This window comes from Pistacia vera, unplaced genomic scaffold (assembly GCF_008641045.1).
Source record: "Pistacia vera cultivar Batoury unplaced genomic scaffold, PisVer_v2 Contig55, whole genome shotgun sequence".
In the NCBI taxonomy this organism is placed as follows: Eukaryota; Viridiplantae; Streptophyta; class Magnoliopsida; order Sapindales; family Anacardiaceae; genus Pistacia; species Pistacia vera.
The window spans coordinates 758,329-783,100 of record NW_022196390.1 but is presented as its reverse complement, the minus strand read 5'-3'; the positions used below and the strand labels follow the sequence as shown (position 1 = coordinate 783,100).

Here is a 24,772-nt window from a genome sequence, read left to right as displayed (position 1 = left end):
TGAAAATGGATTGAAGGCTTCAATTTCTTCGGTGGATGGAACGTAAAACTCATTTGGGGAAGACATTATAAATTTATGATAAAATAATAAATAATTAAAATGAAAAGAAATTAAATAATAATATGAAATTATGATGATATTGAAAAATAGAAAAAAATTTGAATAATATAAATAAATAATATAAATAAATAATAAATATAAATTGAATGAGAAATTGATTGGAGATTTGGAGTAGAGAGATTAAGAGAATGAAAGAATGAGAGATTGACAGATTGGTGTGAAAAAAATTAAAGGTTTTAGGGTTATTTATAGTGTAGTTGTGGGGGGGAAAATGAAAAAAATTATATTATATAAATAATCAATGTAACCGTTGGCAGTTACCATTGGCTGCCAACGGTTATTTTTATTTTTATTTTTTTATAAATTTTATAAAATTTCATTTTAGTCCTTGAATTTATACTTATTTTAAGGGTTTAATGTAATTTTACAAAAGATTAAATTGATAAAAGACAAAAAACATTTGGGCCCAGGCCCGGGCCTTGGAGAAGGGCCCGGGCCCTCCTCCTTAGGCCTGGTCCCGCTAGGACCGGTCCGGTCCTAGGACCGGTTTTTGGAGTTGGGCTTTTGGGCCCGGTCCCAAATGCCCAGCTCTAATGTCAAGTGACTGATAACCACCTTGGCTGTTAATTAACCGCAATGTTAGTTGTTAGTAGATGACAACATTTATGGTTAGCTGGTAATGATCATATACCAAGTTAAATTCTTCAATTCCATGGAATCAAATCCCTAGAAGTCTGCAAAATGGAAATGACAGGACTGAGTTTCGCAATAGAGTAGCTGAATTAAATTTCAAAACTATAACGAAGTTTGCATTTAATGATAAGAAACATTCCACAACAATTTTGAAACAGTACTTACACTGGAGAACTTGTAAGAACTATTCTTCTATTCCACATTGTCTCTTGTTCGGCCTTCTTCCCTTTTGACGGTGTCCCCCTACAACAATCCTTACAAGCCATTAAGACTTTCATGTTGAGAACACAAGATATCCTATGATCACTCCAAACACCATCCCACATCCATAGCCTATCAACATCAATTTCCAATCAACGCAGCTGCCAAGTGCCAAGGTCTTGTTCTACTTGCAAAATCAACGCATTGTTCACGAGAGTCCTTCCTTCTACTTCAGCTTTTTGTTCCGTTTTTCAGTAAAAAGTAGAGAGCAAATACTACTAAATTTCAACCTTAATTTGTTTTCTTACAGAAAGAAAAAGAGCTTAGTTTTTAAAAGCAATGGATTGCATGCTGTACAAGGCTGCAAGAGAAGGAGACGTGGAGTTCTTGAAACAGTTTATCCAAAGTGATAATCACAACCATCTTCTCTTGCATACAAATCAGGAGAACAATATTCTTCACATAGCTGCAAAATTGGGTNACATTTGGTTTTGAAAATGAATGTTATGTTGTGGCCAGCTTCATTGAAGAGTATAAGATAATACTTCATTCATGACAAGTAAATAATATCTAATATAAATGATATAATACGTTTGTCCGTGATGGTAACTGGATGTAATTAACATCAAAAGACTTTTCCTATCCAAATAGATGTGTGCATAGAATGGAGAAAATAATATCCGTAGAATCATTTGATTTTTTTTTCATAAATGTAGATTTTGGTACAAGTCAAGGCCCTACTAAAAGGGTGCCAGGAAGAAAAGTTTTCCTCTTATCCAAGTTAATTAAATTTTATTCTGGTGAACCATTATGGAAATTTTGTTATTTTACAAATTATATATGTAACAGATTTCTATCGGTTTGAGACTCGATAAACTTGATGTATTATAGGCACCCTTTCACTAGAGGAAACTTGATGAAAATGATGTTTAACAACCATTTACAACCAGAGTTGGATTCTTTTAATTATTTATTAAACATTTAAGAGTCCTCTCCTGTCAGAATCTCACTAGATGCATCGAACCAATGGAAGCATTTGGTTAATCTGTGAAAAACTACACTAAATTGCAGCTGCCAACTGCCAAGGTCTTGTTCTACTTGCAAAATCAACGCACTGTTCACGAGAGTCCTTCCTTCTACTTCAACTTTTTGTTCCCTTTTTCAGTTAAAAGTAGAGAGCAAATACTACTAAATTTCAACCTTAATTTGTTTTCTTACAGAAAGAAAAAGAGCTTAGTTTTTAAAAGCAATGGATTGCATGCTGTACAAGGCTGCAAGAGAAGGAGACGTGGAGTTCTTGAAACAGTTTATCCAAAGTGATAATCACAACCATCTTCTCTTGCATACAAATCAGGAGAACAATATTCTTCACATAGCTGCAAAATTGGGTCATGAACCATTTATTCATGAGGCTCTCCAAACATCTCCCTTCCTTGCAAGTCATATAAACTCAAAGGGTGACACTCCCTTACATGTCGCGGCGAGAGCTGGCCATATTGCTGTGGTAAAACTTCTCCTTAATGACAAAATAAGAAGAGATATGTTTAGAATTGACGCAATTGAAACTCCGGGTACAACTGTTTTGAGAGAAATGGAAGAGGGAGAGAGTGGAGTTCCAAAGCTGTGGAGGATGAAAAATAAGGTTCAAAGCTTGGCTTTGCATGAGGCTTTGAGGAATGGACACGAGGACGTTGCACTTTATTTGTGGGAACTAGACCGAGAAATGGCTGGAGTTGTAACTAGTTTAGGTGAGAGCCCTCTATATTTAGCTTCTGAATCAAGGTGTGAGGCAGTAGTGCCGAGGATTTTAATGTTCTTAAAACTAAATTCAGAGAGAGTCGATCTCTTGCGTGATGCTGTTAGAGGCCCAGATGGGCAGAATCCCCTGCATGCCGCAGTCCTTGCAGGAAGCACTGGTATGAATATCATACTCGTTTTTGTTTAAAAATATCTTAACAATCTGTCACACATTTATAATCTAAAGTTATTAGTTGCAATGTATGACAAGTCACAACATCTTCTATCTATAGAATAAATAAATAAAATCCAAGTTAAAATGAACTCATACAGTAAAAATAGGTGAAAAGACAAAAAATAAAAGAATTGTATGTATTCCATTCATCTAAAATAAACAATATTTGGTCAAACAAATGAGTTATTCCAATTTGTGGTGTGTGAAGGATATACATATATAGCCTTAAAAAACCCAAAAGACAAGATCAGTTTGAACTGGATAATCCAAACGACTTAAATATGGGGACAGGTTGATTGATTAAGGGAAGGGAGATCTGACTTATATATGATAGTTTGAGCTATCTTAGAAGCCTTTTTAAACTATCAGGAAATTGGCATTGGAATTATATATGTTCTCTCTTTATTGTCTTGCAATAGAATGCATTGGTTATCTGCTAGAAGATGAAGATATTTTGAAACTCATTAATCAACCTGACGTTAGTGGAAAGACTGCCCTTCACTTTGCAACAGCAGCCAGAGAGACAAATATTATACGTGAGTTGCTTAAGAGAAGTACCTCATCTGCATATCTGCGAGACAGAAATGGCCGGACGCCATTACTGGAAGCTGCCAGCTCAGGAAACTTTGATGTCTTTCAGGAGATACTCCAACTCTGTCCAGACGCTATCGAGCTCTGTGACCCGACTGGCCAGAACGCGCTTCATCTTGCTGTGCTCAACAACACGATGCAAAATGTTAGGGAATTCTTGCATTTGCTAGAGATGAAGGAGCTTGTGAATGAACCTGACGAGGAAGGCAACACACCCTTGCATTTAGCTGTCAAGAACGAGAACTACAAGTTGGTGAGAAAACTGATGGAAACTAAGTGTGCAGACTTGAGAACCAAGAACAATAGAGGCCTCACAGCACTAGACATCTGCGAGGCCGACTGGAATCTTTCTTATAGACAGGTTTCATGTTAAATTTGAATTTGACTTTTTATTGTCTCTCACTTTCTTTATTGCTTTATTTTTTATAAAACTATTTGGGAGCAACCTGATATTGTCATTCTATTCAATGTACCATGTTGATGATAGAGTTCAATTTTCTATTTCACCTTCATAGATGGGCGATGGCTGAAATTTTTCCCTTCTTGATATTATTGCAGAATTCTCTCCATGCATTCCTGAGAGGGCAAAATGCACCCCGAGGTAGACAGCCCTATAATTATTGGAAGCGCAATCAAAAATCAAAGAACGCCTTAAACCACCCTAACGCAAACTTAAAAAATTTAGCGAACACAATGTCAGTGGTTGCTGCACTTCTTGCTACGTTAACTTTCGCTGCTGCTTTTACATTACCAGGGGGCTACCATGCTGGTGATAAAGAAATACAGAAATATTCAACAAATGATAAAAATAAAACCCTAGTAGGTTCTTCAATCCTCATAAAGAAACTATCACTTAAGGTATTTGTGTTGGCTGATTCAGTAGCAATGTGCTGCTCCATGACAGTGGTGTTTCTCCTAATTCTAGCAATGGTTGGTGACACTGCCTTTTTGCGGTCAGCAATTATATACAGCAGGAACTTGCTGAATATCGCCCTTTTGGGAACGTTGGTCACCTTTATAACTGGATTGTACACTGTAATATCACCACAGAGTAAATGGTTAGCCATCATTGTCATTATCATGGGCTCTAGTGTTCCATTTCTCATCAAATTTTTGCGCCGCAAGTCTTCCACTTCATCCCCTCTTGTTATAAAATATCTCAAGGGAACAATGATGAAACCCGTGATCTCCTACAGCCCTGGAAGAAGGCGTTCTAATCTTAATATTAGTTATGGATACACTCAAGCCAAGTCACCTCGCTGGACTAATTAATCTATTTGGCAAGACCATTCTGTTTTCTTCTTTTAATATCATGTGTATATTGTAATCTTAACACCCTTCTCTAAATTTTCTTTTAGGACCTTGTTTTCATAAGTGGTATTAGTTATATATTTGTAAAATATAATTTCGATTATTTAATTTTTTAATCATAAAATAAAGATTGAAGTTTCTATGTATAGCATCCTTATAACTTTTTAAGGAATATAGACATTGATAAAAGAAATTAAATATAGAGAAGACCAAGTCAAATAAATCAGTCAATTAGATCTTATGATTAGATCTTACAAAGAATTTTAATGTGATAGTTCACAATTAATCAACTTATAATAGATCTCATTTGCTCAATAATGAGTCTTGCTTGTCTAATTGTGAACTGATTAATTGTAAGTTGTTATATCAGAGTTATGAGAAAAAATTCATAAGATTGGATTGTGAAAAGACTATGAAAAATATAAGTTTCTCCTAATTAATAGTGAATATTATATTTCACATCCATCGAATCTCAAAGGGTGACACTCCACTCCATGTTGCAGCCAGGGCTGTCCACGCGTTGGTGTGGTGGAACTTCTTAACACGGTTGCACTCCAAGATAAAATAGAACCCATATCTGGTTTTATTCGTTATTACAAACAATAATATTATACTTACACAGAAATCTTACAAAGATTTTCATATAAAATGAGGTAGCAAAAATAAATGAAATAGTGAAATAAAAAGTCAAACTCATTAAATTCACTCTTCCATTTATTTTTTGCCACCTCACTTTGTATTGAGAACTTTGTAAAATTTCTTTGTAAGTGTAGTATTACTCTACTATAAAAGTACGCAAGTGGTTGTATCATGGATTACGTTCAAGAAACAAGTTTAGATTCTAAGTATAATCACATAAACTTGGATCATAAAGTTTGAAATAAAAATCTTAATAATTTCCAAAAATAAATAATATATTTATGTAAGATGGTGACCGTCAACCCTAACAAAACTCTCAATAAACAAGGAAATAAAATCAAAATTAATTTTTTTTTTTTTTTTAAAAAGAGAAACCTAAATAAAAATAAGAAAAAATGCGTATAAAACTTAAACAATCCCAAATGGATTTTGGGCCCAAAAATAACCCTCAATTGAGGTAACTCGTTACTACGTCATCGTCGAATTCGAAACAAACTTTCCGTTTATATAATATAGGCCTCATAAATCTTTCTGAATAAAAAGTTATAACTGTTTTAAGTTTGTCTATCTATGTTTAGGCTTCTGACGCTCGACCCCTTCAAGAATTCATCTCCTAAATGTTCTACGGTAACTTCTCATTGTTTCCCCTAGTACTCTAATTGTTCTTTTTGAGAAATTTGTTAGTTCTGTTAGGTCGAATAGTTAGTTTTCTTTAATGTTGAAGGGGACCATAACTGACACATGGTGGTAGTCCCAACTGGCACTCATCAAATCGTTTTCCACACCCAACTTTCATAACACCGGAAACAAAAATCTAAATGAATAAAAAGAAAACAATTAACTCATCCTTTCTGTCATTGTCATTTTACCATATTGGTATTAAAGGATTTGAGCTACAATGGAAAGTGACTCTTACAACGCTTGCTCCTCATTCTTTTTACGAAAGTGACGATCTGCCCTTTACTGCTTTAATTCCGAATGTGATGGAGTTAGAAACTGTAACAATCATCACTTTCACTTCAACTATAACTGTAAAATCTGTATAAAGAGTTGAAGTAGAGCAGGGAATTTGGCACAGAAAAGTTAACCATAAAATTTCTTTTGCCTTTGAATCCATTTTCTCTTTTCCAGAAAAAGCTAAGTTTGATACTTTTGACAATGAATCTATCTTAAGGCTTATTTCATAGGATAGTCAGTAACACAAAGTCATTAAACTGAGAAAACAATGTGATTGGCATCAGAAGACTTTTTCAACCCAAACAATGGTAATGCATTGAATAGAGAAAATGGTGTAATTGGCATCAGAAAACTTTTCCAAACCCAAACGAAGATAGTGCATTGAATAGAGAAAATTTTGCCTGCAGAATCATTAATAAATTTAGCGGAAATACAGATTTTGGTACGACTCAAGGACCTACGAAAATGGTAATCAGCAAGAAAAGATTCCCTAGCATCCAACTTGGTTAAAATTGTGTCGGTGAATCAATATGGAAATTTTATTGTTTTTATAAACTCTAGCAGATTTTATTTTTATTTTTTGCTTAAAGCAGTCATGCACTCTCTTTTACAAAAGAGGATAGGAGAGCAAATTGATCAGCAAGCAGTTTATGAAAAGGATGTTTAACAAACTATTTAATTCATGGAATAACTTTCAGCTGCCAATGTGCTGTTCTTAATGCAAAATGAACACACAGTAGATTACTAGAGTCCATCCTTTTACTTTCCTGTGAAACGTAGAGAGCAAATACCACTCACCTTGAACCTCAGTTTTCTTTCAGAAAGAGAAACGGAAATCTGAAAAGCTATGGATTGCATGCTGTACAAGGCTGCAAGAGAAGGAAACGTGGAGTTGTTGAAACAGTTTATCCAAAGTGATAATCCCAACAATCTCCTCTTGCATACAAATCAGGAGAACAATATAATTCACATAGCTGCAAAACTGGGTCATGAATCATTTATTCATGAGGCTCTCAAGACATCTCCCTTTCTTGCATGCCATAAAAACTCAAAGGGTGACACTCCCTTACATGTTGCAGCGAGAGCGGGCCATATTGCTGTGGTAAAACTTCTCATTAATGACAAAAGAAGTAGATGTATGTTTAGAGTTGATTCAATCGAAACCCCGGGTACAACTGTTTTGAGAGAAATGGAAGAGGGACAGAGTGGAATTCCGAGACTGTGGAGGATGAGAAATAAGGCTTAAAGCTTGGCTTTGCATGAGGCTTTGAGGAATGGACATGAGGAAGTTGCACTGTGTTTGTGGGAACTAGATAATGAAAATGAAAAGGCTGGAGTTGTAACAAGTGCAGGTGAGAGCCCTCTATATTTAGCTGCTGAATCAAGGTGCAAGGCAGTGTTGCTGAAGATTTTAAATTTCTTAAGATCAAATGCAGAGAGAATCGATCTATTGCGCGATGCCGTCCGAGGCCCTGATGGGCAGAATCCCTTGCATGCCGCCGTCCTTGCAGGAAGCACTGGTATGAATATCAAACTCTTTTTTCTTTAAAAACATCTTAATAATCTGTTTAGTTGCAAAGGATCACAACATCTTCAAATAAACAATTCCAAATCCAAGTAAAATGAATAACCCATATGGAAAAAATAGGTGAAAAGTCGAAAGTAAAAGAATTCAATGTTTCCGTTCATCTAAGATTAACAACTGGTCAACAAATAAGTTATTCCAATTTGTGAAGTGTGAAGGATATTTATATAGCCTTAAAAAACCCAAAAGACAAGCACAATTTGAATCCAATTTGAACAATCTGACTTGCATATGTTCTCTCTCTATTGGCATGCCATAGATTGCATTGGTTATCTGCTAGAAGATGAAGATATCTTGAAACTCATTAATCAACCAGACATAAGTGGAAAGACTGCCCTTCACTTTGCAACAGCAGCCAGAGAGACAAATATTATGTTGGTTTTTAGAGCTGGAGTATACTAAGAAAAGAGGACCAAAAACTGACGTGAGAGAGAGCTGTAGAGAAAGAAAATCTGAACTGAAATTTACTCTGTTTTTCATTCAAAAAACAGGGGTAGATTTATACATTAAGTTTAATCATAAAATAAAGATTGAAGTTTCTATGTATAGCACTATAACTTTTTAAGGAATATAGACATTGATAAAAGAAATTAAATATAGAGAGACCAAGTCAAATAATCAGTCAATTAGATCTTATGATTAGATCTTACAAGAATTTTAATGTGATAGTTCACAATTAATCAACTTATAATAGATCTCATTTGCTCAATAATGAGTCTTGCTTGTCTAATTGTGAACTGATTAATTGTAAGTTGTTATATCAGAGTTATGAGAAAAATTCATAAGATTGGATTGTGAAAAGACTATGAAAAATATAAGTTTCTCCTAATTAATAGTGAATATTATATTTCACATCCATCGAATCTCAAAGGGTGACACTCCACTCCATGTTGCAGCCAGGGCTGTCCACGCGTGGTGTGGTGGAACTTCTTAACACGGTTGCACTCCAAGATAAAATAGAACCCATATCTGGTTTTATTCGTTATTACAAACAATAATATTATACTTACACAGAAATCTTACAAAGATTTTCATATAAAATGAGGTAGCAAAAATAAATGAAATAGTGAAATAAAAGTCAAACTCATTAATACACTCTTCATTTATTTTTTGCCACCTCACTTTGTATTGAGAACTTTGTAAAATTTCTTTGTAGTGTAGTATTACTCTACTATAAAAGTACGCAATGGTTGTATCATGGATTACGTTCAAGAAACAAGTTTAGATTCTAAGTATAATCACATAAACTTGGATCATAAAGTTTGAAATAAAAATCTTAATAATTTCCAAAAATAATAATATATTTATGTAAGATGGTGACCGTCAACCCTAACAAAACTCTCAATAAACAAGGAAATAAAATCAAAATTAATTTTTTTTTTTTTTTTTAAAAGAGAAACCTAAATAAAATAAGAAAAATGCGTATAAAACTTAACAATCCCAAATGGATTTTGGGCCCAAAAATAACCCTCAATTGAGGTAACTCGTTACTACGTCATCGTCGAATTCGAAACAAACTTTCCGTTTATATAATATAGGCCTCATAAATCTTTCTGATAAAAAGTTATAAGTAGACAGCCCTATAATTATTGGAAGCGCAATCAAAAATCAAAGATCGCATTAAAACACCCTGACGCAGACTTAAAAAATTTAGCGAACACAATGTCAGTGGTTGCTGCACTTCTTGCTACGTTAACTTTCGCTGCTGCTTTTACATTACCAGGGGGCTACCATGCTGATGATAAAGAAATACAGCAATATTCAACAAATGATAAAAATAAAACCCCAGTTGGTTCTTCAATCCTCATAAAGAAACTATCACTTAAGGTATTTGTGTTGGCTGATTCAGTAGCAATGTGCTGCTCCATGACAGTGGTGTTTCTCCTAATTCTAGCAATGGCTGGTGATCCTGCCTTCTTGCGGTCAGCAATTATATACAGCAGGATCTTGCTGAATATCGCCCTTTTGGGAACGTTGGTCGCCTTTATAACTGGATTGTACATTGTAATATCACCAAAGAGTATATGGTTAGCCATCATTGTCATTATCATGGGCTCCAGTGTTCCATTTCTCATCAAACTTTTGCGCCGCAAGTCTTCCACTTCATCCCCTCTTGTTATAAAATATCTCCAGGGAACAATGAAGAAACCCGTGATCTCCTACAGCCCTGGAAGAGGGCGTTCAAATCTTAATATTAGTTATGGATACAGTCCAACCAAGTCACCTTGCTGGTACTAATTAATCTATTTGGCAAGACCATTCTGTTTTCTTCCTTTAATATAATGTGTATATTGTAATCTTAACACCCTTCTCTAAATTTTCTTTTAGGACCTTGTTTTCATAAGTGGTATTGGATATATATTTGTAAAATATAATTTAGATTATAACAGGATTGCTATTATGTATTTTTTTTTTTAATTTAATTTGTTAATCATAAAATAATGATTGAAGTTTCTATGACATGAAACTTTTGTTCATAAGGCTCTCCGAATATCACCGTTCCTTGCAAGCCATCAAATCTCAAAGGGTGACACTGCACTCCATGTTGCAGCCATCACGGTCACTTCAACTATAACTGTAAAATCTGTATAAAGAGTTGAAGTAGAGCAGGGAATTTGGCACAGAAAAGTTAACCATAAAATTTCTTTTGCCTTTGAATCCATTTTCTCTTTTCCAGAAAAAAACTAAGTTTGACAATAAATCTATCTTAAGGCTTATTTCATAGGATAGTCTGTAACACAAAGTCATTAAACTGAGAAAATAATGTGATTGGCATCAGAAGACTTTTTCAACCCAAATATTGATAATGCATTGAAAAGAGAAAATGGTGTAATTGGCATCAGAAAATTTTTCCAACCCAAACGAATATGGTGCATTGAATAGAGAAAATGTTGCCTGCAGAATCATTAATAAATTTAGCGGAAATAAGATGTTCATGACTGTTGGAGATCCCATATCGACTAGGCACACTGTGAGACTCTAACACTCTCCCTCATGATCAAGCCCATATGTTAGGTCATGCCTGTTATTGGAGGTAGTTGCTGGCTCTAACTCCTCACCCGTTGGTTAAACGCTCAACTCAACTGAACCTGGCTCTGATACCACTTGTTGGAGTTGGGCCTAACTCCTCACCTAAAAGGCCTTATTGAGTGGAAGGATTGTCCACTTTTATAAACCCATTGGCTTGAGTGTGCCTAGTCGATATGGGATCTCCAACAATGACCAAGTTCCCCGCATTGAAGAAACAAGGCAAAGCCCAAGAGCCAGATGCCCCATAAATTATTATTTTGAATAAATATCACAACATTTGTAAATGCATTATAATATTCCCAATTGAATTAGTACGTACCATAAACAATTATTACTCAAAATTTTAATTTTGTAAATTTGTAACAACTATAGCTGATTCTTTTGGTACTGATAACAAGTTGTATATCATAGTATATTTTTAAAATACAAAAATGCATCAAAAACAACTATAAATAGATTAAATAAAATATTATAAATGAAAATTAAAGATTTAATAGATCATATTAAATGTAGCACAAAAGGATCAAGACCATACCTCGAGTTTGTAGATCATATGCTTTTCCTTCAATTCTTGGTGGTCAGATCCAGATTCATAATGTTCTTCGTTTTCTTCCTGGTTCTCCTTTTCAAGGACCCCTTTGATACACTCACCGGTCCTTGGGATGTGTCCGGAGGCCTCACATATAAAACCTGATACCGTCTCATACTGATGACCCTATAAAATAATAGGAAAGAAAAGGTAACTAGATATGTGAAATTAAGCAGTCATGGACACTTAAAACAACATATAATCAAGTCTTTCTTCAGTTGAAGCATAAGATAGGAGCCCTAATATGCATGGCAAAGACTGTTGCAATACAGCTTTTACCCATTGACAGCAACGCATAACTGAGCAGTTAAATAGTCCCAGATCAGTCCACAAATCATGGTAAAAAATATCAAGTGTATTACTGTGCTTAATCAAATTCTTTTCAATCATAATTAGGGGTGTTATCGAGCCGAGCTGAGCCGAGTTTTCGGCTTAACGAGCTCGGCTCGAGAGAGAAGAAAACTAAACGAGCCGAGACCGAGCCGAGCCAAGCCAAAAATTATATAACTCGGCTCGGCTCGGTAATATATTTAGTATATTTCGAGCCGGCTAATCAAGCCGAGTTCGAGCCGGCTCGCGAGCCATCTTCAAATAAATATTTTTTTTTTATGTTTTGAAGTCAATTTTTTTTACAAAAATTTGTTGGGCAGCAGTCTGAATGTCTGAAATCCAAATAAATGTAAACCAAAATTTTACTTTGAAGCTGAATCAATGTTCAAAATTGAAAATGAGAAAATCTAGTTTAAAATATTTAAATATGACAGGCGAATTCAGAAGGGCTTAAAATTGAAAAATTATAATTTAACTTTTCATTAATTTGCTGGGCAGAGGAAGAATCACTAATGTCTGATACATTTTGTTAAATTATCCTCATAATTGTTTCTTTAATCCTTTGATTTGGGCATTAAATTTAATCATTAAAAGGGAAAATGACAAAATTTTCAACTGCTCATATATTCAACCTTGTTACTGTCTTTACATACAATTTTCTTAGGTAATTGCAAATTCATGGACCTATAGAATCATGTTTTTTCCCATCCAAACAAAATTCTAACATTCAATGAAGTCTTCAGCATTAAATACCAACAGATAGTTAAAACTGATTGAGCATAATAAAAAAGACTCGAAACAAAATAAAAAGACCGTAAAACGGAAGACACGGTAAAACTGATTGAGCATAATTTAGATAGTAATCACTTCAACTTCCCTAAAACAATACATAAAAACAACAAAACCTATCATAAGTCAGCACCCCCTCAATCTCATCAATTGAAAAGAAAAACTAATTAATAATAGAAAAGGTGAAAAGAAACTCGCCAGATGATTGACGATGTGTGAGCCGGAGGTGTTGCCTCTGGAATTACAGAACCACTTACGACATGATGGGACATTGCACCGTACAACACAAGCCGGGTTCGAGACCCCACAGTACCGACAAGCGTGCTCCGTGAAATTTGCCTTTCCATACTCGAACCCCTCCCCGTCATCACCCGTTTCCTCGAAACTCAATGCCGCAAGCCCGTCCACAATCTGACTACTACTGGTACTAGTGCTATTATTGTTATTACTATTATTGTTGGCTCCTCTTTTGGAAGGGGATGATGTGGCGGCAAGAGAATCGGAGTGTCGATGGTGATTGTGGTGGTGGTGGTGGTGGTGGTGGAGGTGGTGATCGGAGGAGGGAGGTGCACCGCATGAATCGGAAGGCGTGGGCCAGGATACCGGCGAACGAAATTCCGGATAGGCGTCGAAATCGGACTCGCCTTATGTGTTGAATTCGAGGAAGGTGTAGGCGTCGGTCCCGGTATCCGGCTGCGATGCGGTTTCGAATAGGTTGTTTTGCTGAGATGATGAAGAAACAACCCCAAACAAACAACCCCAAACAGATGATGAAGATCCGACGAAGAAACCCCCTACTGACCGATTGAAGTCCGACGAAGACGATGACGAACCGACGAAGACACTTCAACTCTGACGAAGACACTTCAACTCTGACGAAGACGATTCAGATCTGATGAAGCTCGTACGAAGATGACAAAGTTCTGACGAAGATCCAACGATGATGAGATGACGATGACGAAGATCCAACGACGATGAGATGACGATGACGAAGATCCAACGGCTGCCGACGATCCGACGAAGATGAACTATATCCCATGAAGATCCCGCGAAGCTGACGAAGATGAAGAAGATCTGGCCGAAATCGTTACTTTGGGAGGATTTGATTCAAATCTTACGGCCATGGTTCTACTGGTGATCGTGATTTGGGGATTTTAATAAATGGGCTATTTTGTTATTTTTTAAAACTTGTTTGCATTAGTTTCAGTTAAATCCCAATAGTTTACAAAATTTCAAAAAACCTCCCGCTATTTTGAGCCAGGGGAGGCTCGCGAGCCGGACGAGCTGAGCCTTGTGTGGCTTGAACTCGGCTCGTTTTGTCTCACGAGCCGAGTCGAGCCGACTCATAATAAAACGAACCGAGCCGTTAACGAGCCGGACTCGAGCCGAGCCGAGCCAGCTCGCGAGCGGCTCGGTTCGTTAACCAGCCCTAATCATAATGAAATATTACTAAACTATCATAATAATGACACTTTTGCCTTTACTTGTGCTGGTCCCCCACAATAGGGATAAAGGGGTGTTCTCAATAAAGTTATATCCATCAACAGGTCTTTACATATGAAAGGGAATTGAGTGTACTTCACAATTATATATCTGACAAGGTAATCTTGCCATGGTAAGTACTTCACATGCTAGCTAATCAATATGCATTTTAACATAAACATCACAGTGGCATTAACAACAGCATTATACCTCTGGCATTTTGATATTTAAGTCTTCAGAAAGCTGATCAATACATGTATTAGCATCCACATCATATATTCCCTCTGCTTGCATCACAATGTAGCCAGTTTTCTTCTGGATCTCCTCCTGTTATTGAGTGATAAAGGGTAGACAATCCAAATAAATCAATATAATGATGAAAACATACTGACAACCTGTATTATGTATATCATTTAGCAATGCTATTACAAAGACAAAATTAACAGTGAGATTTACTTTTGAATCATTTTTGTCAAAGATTTCACCAACAATTTCTTAGTTTGGTTCACAACTTGCTTCATCCAGGAAAAAAAAAAAAAAAAAGAAAAAAAAGAAAAGGAGAGAGAGATTATTAGGCCATCAAAACTGAAGGTCAAAGGTACTTATTGAGTTACCCAAGCAACCCTTTAACATCAAAATGTTTAATGAAAAACTAGTTCTAACTTAGTTTGGTTAAGACATGAGTGTGTATATACCCCCACAGTTCCACCATACTCATTTAGAACAACGGCCATGTGAACCTTCCTCATGTGGAACTCTCTGAGAAGATTCCAAACTGTCATTGAATCTGCAAACCAATAACAAAACCCTATGTATTCAGACAGATAATATAAACAACACATTCACAGAAAAATAAATAATACAACAAATTTCATTAAAAAAACACAGCATCAACTTGAAATTGTCAAGTATGCAAGTTTGTGGGCCATGTCTCCCACTGTAGTACTTTCTAGGAGATCCACCTTCAAAACAAAAAGATCATAATTCTGCACACTATGAGATTGTCACATAAAATCAATAAAAAACGTGGTATTAACCTCAGAGAGGGAGGAAGATGAATAGAAGTCCCCTGACCTTCTGAACATAATCCAGCAGATCCATTGCATAAGCAATGCACACTATGTTGTCAACAGGTTGCTCAAATACAGGCACCCTAAACCCTAGTTAGTAAATACGGGTACGGCAAAAAAAGGGTACGGAAATTTTACGGGTATAATACGGCAAACGGAGAAAAATATGTTTATAAAAATTCGGCCATAAAATTCGGATACGGGAAAAATACGGTATGGGTATATACAGGTTTAATATGGTGCATTGTCAATAATACGTTTTGAAAAATACGACAATATCTATCTTAGTTTTAACACTTTTATGGACTACCTGGTTAAAATCAATATAACATTTCAAATGCAAAGTATTCAATTAACCAATAACACAAATACATAATACATAACTGATATTCAAATTATAGTCTCTAGACTCAAACACAATATTTAGCCAAGATTCAACTATAGTATCAAATTAAACACATAAGTCATAATAAAATCAAAATTCAAAGTCAAATAAGAGTTCCAAACAAATAAAATACAAAAATAATACAACAAAGATTCAAATTATAGTTTGTAACAAAAACTCACAAAGTACATAAACAACAATAAGTCAATAACAACTCAAAAAAGAGCATCGTCCAACCAAGCAATGTCATCATTATCCATTAAGTCATCCATGTAACCCTCAACTGTTGGTGTGGAATTAGCATCTTCGTCCATATAAATTTCTTCATATTCATAGTCTGGAAGCTCTCCCAATTTCTCAAAGATCCTGTTCCATGTCACGACTCTCGTGGAAGTGAATTTATCCACTCATCGTGTTCATCCTCACATACACAAGTGTGTCTAGCATTTCATGTGACAACCTATTCCTTTTTTTTGTTTGAGCAGCTTCAAAGGCACTCCAATTTCTCTCTCACATGATGAAGCGCTACAAGGTTACTCAGAATTCGAATGGCATACTTCTTGAGCATAGGAAGATCATCCCCATGTAATCCCACCTGCAAATGACATAAAAAACTTTCTTGAATAAAAGAGAAAAGCATATACATAAAAGATATTGAAATTTTTTAAAACACTTACAAGGATGACTTGTTTGTAACATCGTTTTTGCCGTGCAGTAAAATGTAGCTGCCTACTATAATACACTAAACCTCTCCATAAATGAATGCTTTATTCTATTAGAAGCAGGTTTTCATGAATAAATTGATGCCATCTTTCATCTCCCTATCCTCTCTAAAATTTTGGAGCAAAAGTAAGCTGGATTGAGAAAGGCAGCTGCAGCATGTATAGGATGAATGATGTTGTGACCCGACGATTCTCAAACAATTCCCAAATTCTCCCATACTTGTTGCCTCACTTTACATCTTTCTTTGATTGCAACTTTTTCCCTCGTCATTGCTTCATATAAGTAACCAGCAGTAGATCCATCACTATCAACCAAACGAAGAACTTGAACCAATGGCTCAATGGTTTTTATAACCTCCCTTCCTCTAGCCCAAAAACACTCTGAACAATTTCAGTGACCTTTTTACCTGATTCGGTCTTACAATAATCAAAACCCCCCATTCAGATGAAGCAACAAAAGGTCGAAGTTCATTCTCCAAATCCAACACAGATTGAAGCATTAAAAAAATTAAGCAAATCTTGTGGCACAAGGTTGTCTCAATGTCTATCTTTGGTGAACTCTTTCATGCTGTATGAAGAACTGTGTACCGTGTCATGAACATAACTATTATTCTTGCTTCATCTGTGGCAACTTTTACCCAATTAACTTCTTCATATATGTCTTTCAAAGAAGCTGAATTCCATGAGCAGCACACCTCGTCTTATACATTCGAGGATACAATCCAATGAGCATGTCACCAATAGATGTGAAATTGCTACCATATCAGTTATGAATTGTACAACATGTTCTTGTCCAATTGATTCAATAACAGAAACAACAATTTCTTTCAGATAAATCCCAGTTTTTTCTCGAGAAACATCCAATGATTTATAAACACTGCACCGCCAGTTGAATATGCCACAAGATTAATGAAAGATCGGTGCCTTATATCAGTCCATATACAGACATTATAGTGCAACCAGATCCAGATGTATCCCAAGATGCTTCACCATAGCAACATACTCATCAACACCTTTTCTAGATTCTGGAATTAACTTAGTTCGAAGGGTTGAATAAGATGGAAGCTTGTATGCTGCACCATATTCAGCCACTGCCTTGACAAATTCTCCAAAAGCACACAGTTTGAACAACATTAAAAGCAATATTGTTCACCACAAAACACTTAGCAAGCATTTTATCAACAAACTCCTTGTCTTTTTTCTATTCATTTCTAGTAAAGATGCTTGACTTTGACGTCTTTGGCTACCCTTAGAAGTGGTGAAAATGGTGAATCTGTTTCCTCCTCATGATCATTAGAGTTTAAAGCAGTAGAGAAACCGGCTGAACTTTTTAATTTTTGTTGTTACTTCCACTTCCAGAAATAGCTAAGAATGCACATGCTTGTGTCTCATGATTGACTTTACTACAAATCTCAACATCATGGCCAGTAATTCCCACAGTGTGCTTTAATTCGTAAGCCCCACCACTAAACACTTTTGACAAAATTTACATTTCCATTTATTCCCTTGGAGCTCCTCAACATGCTCCCAAATTTTATCTTTTTTTCGTACCATATTGATTTGAGTCTGTATATCAAGAACATAAAAGAGAACATCATCAAATACAAAAGGAAAAAAGTTAGCACATAATCTTTTTTCTTTCCTACGTATTATAGCATGTAATCTTTTTATTTTCTACGCATTGTTTAGAATAATCAGCTTTAATTTAGAAATTAGAATCAACTTTCAATATATCATTATTCAGAATAATCGCAATAAAAGACTATTACATTTTCCACAAAGTATGATTTGTTCATGCGCATAAGAGACAAAAAATAAATAAAAAATACAGCTTATCCGCAATTCTTCTCTATCTAAAGGCGCATAAAAATTTCAACTTCTAGTGACCTTAGCTGTATCCCCCACTACAAATTAATGAGCATGTCTATCATACAGCTTGTGATGGTTGCAATTATTTCTCCTAATGCAATATCACCAGCTAGCCATTCATCTATCAAGTGATAGAAATTTATGGGAAAGATAAGATGCTGTTATAAGTGAAAGAAAATCACAAAGTGCTAAGCGATTTTTTCCTCTCACATGCATGAACAAAACAAAATAGTCCTCTTTCACATAAATAAAGTTGCTTAATTGATTTCCCAAGTCTCTTGATTTTTAATGGATTTTTACAAATAAGGCAGATGAGGCAATCAAAGAAAAAATGAGAGGGGCAAGGGTTTATGAATCAACAATGTCTACATACACTGAATATACGGGTTTGTGCAGTACTCTACCATCTTTATGTTAAACAATGTATGCAAGTTCAGTATTCAATGTATCTTTCTCAAGATTTTAAGTAAATTATTAGGTTAAGCCAACTAATCATAATCATATGAAATAAAAAGAGGAAACGTACAATTATTTGTCAGGTGTAGAGGGAGATCAATCTTTAATCTATAAGGTTCTGCGAAAACTAGTGATAAAATAAACTTTAAATATCTTCTGGACAGTGTCTATATCAAAATTTTCAGATAACAACAAATTTTGCAGTAGTATACTAGTATCAGAAATGTTAATAAGGTAAAAGCATGATTCAATTGTCTTACAACCATCTAATCATCTTAATTTCTCTACTTTGAATAATTATGAGGCAGACCCCACTCGATGTTTGGTACTGATATTTCTTCTTTCCAGCCATATATCCAGTTATGCACTACATGAAAGTTTGAAACCCAACACACTCAATATTCCTATATATTATTACTAAAAAATAAAAACTAAAATTTTGATTCTTCTATTCTCTCAAAACAAGGCTGCGAAAATGAAATCAATAACATGTTAAACTCAGTGTTGTATTAAACTTAACCAGCACTTTAATAAAGTGAATGAAATATTTTTTCTCTAAATTTTATAACTTGGTCCAGTAAGTTAGTAACATCTTTCTTGATTGGCCACTTGTTCTCCATGGTTCAGTAACATATTTTTCTTCCTTTTCAGGATAAGATCAAATATTGTCTACATCTTCTTACCTAAGGAATTAACTTATAAAATGCACAAGGAAAAATACCCAATAATCTTTGGAAGATCCCCAACAAAGGAATCACTCAAATAGTGCATAATTCATGACAAAAACCAATACGTAGAAACAAAACCCTCACAATTGATGGTTACTTACAAACAGAGCAAAACAGAGAAGACAAAATCCCAAAGACTTGTATTTAGATTCAGAATCATACAAAGAAAGCTAACGCTAACATTCCAATACCATCATTATTTCCAACAACCAAGTAGTGGAAACAGTAAGAATATGCAGGATTAAAGCAAATCATCAAATGGCAAAACATATCATACCAGAAATACAATACCCAAAAAAAGGTTAACTACCCAGTAAAGGAAACAATCCAAATAGAAAACGTTTAGTCAGAAAATAACAGAAATATCAAACACACAATACTCCTCAACAAGAAGAACCATGTTTCAAACAAATCCAGCAATCCATTACCATAACAAATCCACATCATCCACCAAAGAGAAGAACAAGTGTTAAGTGTGTACCTTGAAGTCCCGAACTTGAAGTTGAAGCTTGGAAAGAGAACAAGAGATGAAGAAAAGCTGAAAACGTGAAGATTTGAGGAAGAAAGCTGAAGAAGAAACTGAAGTAAGGAAGAACCGCAAAGAAGTGAAGAACTGAAGACCGAGATCTACTTTAATTTTTAGTAAAAAACCCACTAAACGACGTCATTTGGGGGTAACCTTTTTGTTTTTTTGTTTTTTCAATAATTCGCGAATAATTCACGAATTATACGGAGGGCTTAAAATACGCGTACAATTCGACAGATTTTGTAAAATACGTATACGTGCGTTTTATACGCGAATTATACGACTGTCCGTACAATTCGCGTATAATACGCGTTTTTACTAACAGGCCCTAAACACACCTCATCAACTTCTTAGTTTTTTGAATATGCACTCCGGAGAAAGTACAAGAATTACTTACCTTGAATTTGATGAGTCACCAACAACTTGGAAATCAACAAGAGTGGCATTGCATCAGTTGCAACTCATCAAAAGAGGTGTCATCACCTCCTAATGTATCCTTATCTCTAACACATTTCAATCATTCTGCAAAAAACATCTTAGAAAAGAGCATTTGAACCATAAAACAAACAAACACAATTCTAAAGTTTTACATGATTTCTTGAGGTAATGAGTAGAAAAATCCACAAAGAGATGGTACTATTTGTACGTTGTAAGTTCGTTTTAATACAATTCCCCTTTTGTTAGTTATCAAGAAAAGTGAAATAATCAAAATGACCCATCATGTGATCATCACATTTAACTATCACAATCATTCTGCCAAGAAATTGGCAATATGGCAATAGGATAGAATAAAATTCATGTGAAATTTCCTAGTATATGTGTATATGACTTTACGAAACTAAACAAAATTACTTATTTAACATCAAAACTGAAAATAAAGAAAATTATAATTCATAATTCATACTTGTCTTCCTCCTCTATTGCCCCACTCAATCTGCTCCGCACAACATCAGCTTCAACTCATCTCATACATAGCTCATTGATAAAAGATACAGAACAACTAATGGGAGAAAAATAGTTATAAACATTCACGACAAACAAGTATGTCCTTTCAATTAATATGTCTTATAAGATATTTGCCTCATATAAAGGACATTGGGGCATAGCTGATCAATACTTAAGTGGCAACATCAAACAAAATCCTAAATCCATTTAATAACTAATACAGTCAAATGAAATTCCTCTTGAATTAGATGATTGAATAAAACATCAAGGATTAACACTTATTTTTATTAATATATAACTACCACTTAAACCTCTGTTCCTGCTTAACCTACTGCCCCATTCTACCCTAATTCCTTCTCTACATAGCCTTAAACTGATATGAATAACTTCAAACAAAACTTGATAAACAGAATTTATTATCATAACCTGTGTCCTGTTTTTGCTAGCCAAGAATACTTTCTTGAATACAACTGAAAACTGTTTGGCTCATTCAAAGAGTACAACATGATGGAAATGGTTAACAAATAGTATGATGTGGAAGATACAAAAGAATAAAAAAAAATAGCAATGATTTCTTTTCACCAAAAAAAAAAGATCAGATGAACATACCTTCTTCCTTTCAACCAAGAGCTTTTACATCCCTTGATAGATATGAACAACTCTTCCCTCAGGGTAAAGTACCAAGGAAAGCCATGCCTGGCCTGACCTAGAAATTGCAAGTCAAATAGAAGCTCGACAGTAACATCAGCAAAGCGGAAAACCTACAGAACACATTAAGCATGAGGTTGGGGAAAAACAAGGGAAAGCCAAATCTATTAAGCAAATAGAACCCTATTTAGTTGATGAAATGAAATATACAATTTTTAAACTTACCACAAACCTGCAACCTCTGTGACATTATGAACAGCAATACTTTTTGGAGTAATTTCATGAGAAGTTAGCCACCTAATATTTCAGGAAATGGAAAACTGGTTAAAGTTGAAATAAGGTATAGAAATCTAGTGTGTATCTGCATGAGTTTTTATCCATAGACACATAACTTTGTTTCAATGAGGACAAATACTCAGTTTGATGGCACTCTAGTATCCTCCACCATAACTTAGATGTCGATATAACCACTGCCTGATTTCATATATGAGTTCATAATATATATGCATTCTTAAAGAGAGAGAAAGTTATACTTACATCATTACTCCTATTCTGCACGACACCACCTCACCAAATAAAGTGTTGCTGCCTCTGTGACTAACGCATGGCTCCAATTAGCCACACTGAATATAATAGAATCTATAAAAAATAATTTTCAAACTCAATATGAAAAGAAAAGAATTAGTTACACTAACATTAAAGGGGAGGGTAGTACATTGTGCCAATGAGAATAGTAGTCAAAAACCGAGTAACATCACTGCCAAGCATTTTAAAGACACCATTATCAGGCTCTTTTTCTGCCAATTCCCAAACCTGATTCAGAATGATATGAATTGGCCAATTAGAACAAATAAAACTATTTAAAGAGATGGCAATCATCTACTTACACCAAAAAGTACCATATGATGTTTCAGGTAACATCTTTTATGCTGAAACAGGTAATGTCGTTTAGAATTCAAAGAGCTTGTGCTTATTTTATCAGTCCATATATTCTCATTCAGGTATCCCTCAACCTTAGCCAACTAAAACCTAAAAAAGAAAAAGTATTCCCAACACCTCAACGGAACACAGTCTAATATTATACCCAACATAATATAGTTGGACTTTATAAGTACATATGATAAAGCAGCACTAGAATAAATAAAATTAAATAATTTGCTCTTCACAATAATAACACAATGTGTAATAAATTGCTCTAGACTCCATAAAGCACCAACATCACAATGACACCAAACTAAGCTAATAGACTTCCAAACACTTAAATGCATAATTTTTAACATCACAATTACATAAACATTAAATAAACACAGACTAGCTCAAGAATTTTATACCTTCCAAGGCCAAAGCGTGGCAATAGACGTCTCAGCCATTGAAAGAACGCAGACAACCCCAAAAGTGCAGCCAAAACCAAACCTTGCTCTTTAAACACTCTCAAAACCTGAGGAACTTTAGGCCAGGCATTCTTCAACAACAATATGCTCTGTCCAACAACTCCATACCTGCATTTACTACACTCTCCACAGCAAAAACTCTCTTGCAACCAAACACCAAAACCCCACAAACAAGCGCCCCTAAAACGACTCCCCTTTTCATCAAAATCTTAACTTTCTCTAAATTTGAATCTAAAACTTCATTTTTTTAACGACCCAGTTCTGCAGTGACTTTGTTTATTGGTTACACGTGGGTTCTAGTGTCGAAAATTTTGTTTTTTGGCAATCCAGAAATGTGAAACTTTGGATAGTGATGAATTCTGGGTGAAATCTTGACAGGAAATTGAGAACATCGATTTTGGTGGCGGAAAAACGAGTTTTTATTGTTGGAACGAACGTGGGTCCATTGAAAACCGAAGATTCAAGAGCAAAATCCATGAAATATGAACAAAAATGAATCAAAAATGGAAACTTTGATAAATCCCAGCAAAAATAATTGGAGGAAAAAGAAACCCAGAATTTTAAAGTCAAGAACTAATGGGAAATTCCGTCAAAATTTGAGATATGTACAAGAATTTATGGGGTTTTGGGTTGAGTTTATTAGTGAAAGTGAGAAATGGAGAAGGGAGAGAATATAGGGTTTTGCAGAGGGTAAAAGAGGGAGAAGATTTTGGGCTATGGTTGAAATGGAAGATTCAGAGAAGTGAAAGTGGAGACTTCCATAGTTCCATTTTCAATATTTGGTTTGGTAGTTTGATTGGTATTGCAAATATACTAGGATTGGCCTGAGTAAGTTATAAAATTACAAATATATCCTTATTTTTTTAAATAACGAAAGAGGAAGAAAAATAGGTTAATTGATTGTTTAATTATTTTTTAATAGTGGTCAATAAACTAATTTTAACCAAACTAAGTGGATTGGAGACTCCTTGACTAATTTAGTGATTTTTGTTGAAGGATGAATGATTTGTGCATTTTTGTGGGAATGTAGATGTGTCTTTTTTATCTAATTTAATAAATTTTTTAACAAAATATAACACAATAGGACTAAACAGATTTAGAAACAAATATGTAAAGCACAAAGTTTCTTCAATATCAGGATCAAAATTCAATAACCTAATAGCAAAATGTTCAGGCCGGCAAAAGTTCTACTCATGCAAAAAGCTTAGAAATAAAACACTTACAGTAGGACTAGTAAATGTAGCAGAAAAAATATAAGCTTACCATCAATTTGAAGTACTTCTCAAAACAAATAATAACAAACAAATTATTTTTGCTAGTAAGACTTGAAGCACTTTTCATTTATGCTTTTCTGGAAAATGTAGCTTTATCATGAAAACTAGCAAAATAATAGACTGCTGAAAGATAATATATATAGAATATGCTGATTCAATTAGTTATGCTCCTTGCTCTTGTCAAGTCCTAACCCTGAAAAGAAAGAGAACGTTTAAAAATTAAGGTGGAGTTATATTCAAATTCTTGGTAAGCATAAAAATATATTCTCTAAAAATCGAAGCAATCACCTTGTTAAGAGCAGCACTTCAAGTATTAATTTCTTCTTCTTTGAGGGTTCTCTTCACTTTTGTTACGATTCTGAGTCTCATCTTTCAACCATTATTAAACATAGAAATTTTCCTATTGTGAATATAAGGTTGGTGTTGGTTCAAATTTGGGGTTTTGAGAAGTTTTTGAAAAAAGTTAAAAAAAAGTTGAATTGGGCAGGTATTACGAGGTAAATTTTATAAATTAATAAAATCTCCTTTT

The 24,772-nt window shown here is 34.8% G+C and overlaps 1 protein-coding gene and 1 pseudogene across 1 annotated transcript; one reads left to right on the top strand and one right to left on the bottom strand.

Moving 5' to 3' along the window:
* The first annotated feature begins 2,544 nt into the window (after window positions 1–2,544).
* Window positions 2,545–4,789, top strand: LOC116107932 (protein ACCELERATED CELL DEATH 6-like). Its single transcript, XM_031394202.1, has 4 exons — window positions 2,545–2,702; window positions 2,787–2,870; window positions 3,346–3,878; window positions 4,076–4,789. The coding sequence occupies exons 1-4, from the start codon at window positions 2,546–2,548 to the stop codon at window positions 4,787–4,789; spliced, it is 1,488 nt and encodes a 495-aa protein (XP_031250062.1). The 5' UTR covers window position 2,545.
* Window positions 4,790–6,328: 1,539 nt separating this feature from the next.
* Window positions 6,329–23,732, bottom strand: LOC116107931 (annotated as a pseudogene).
* Between the last annotated feature and the right edge of the window lie 1,040 nt (window positions 23,733–24,772).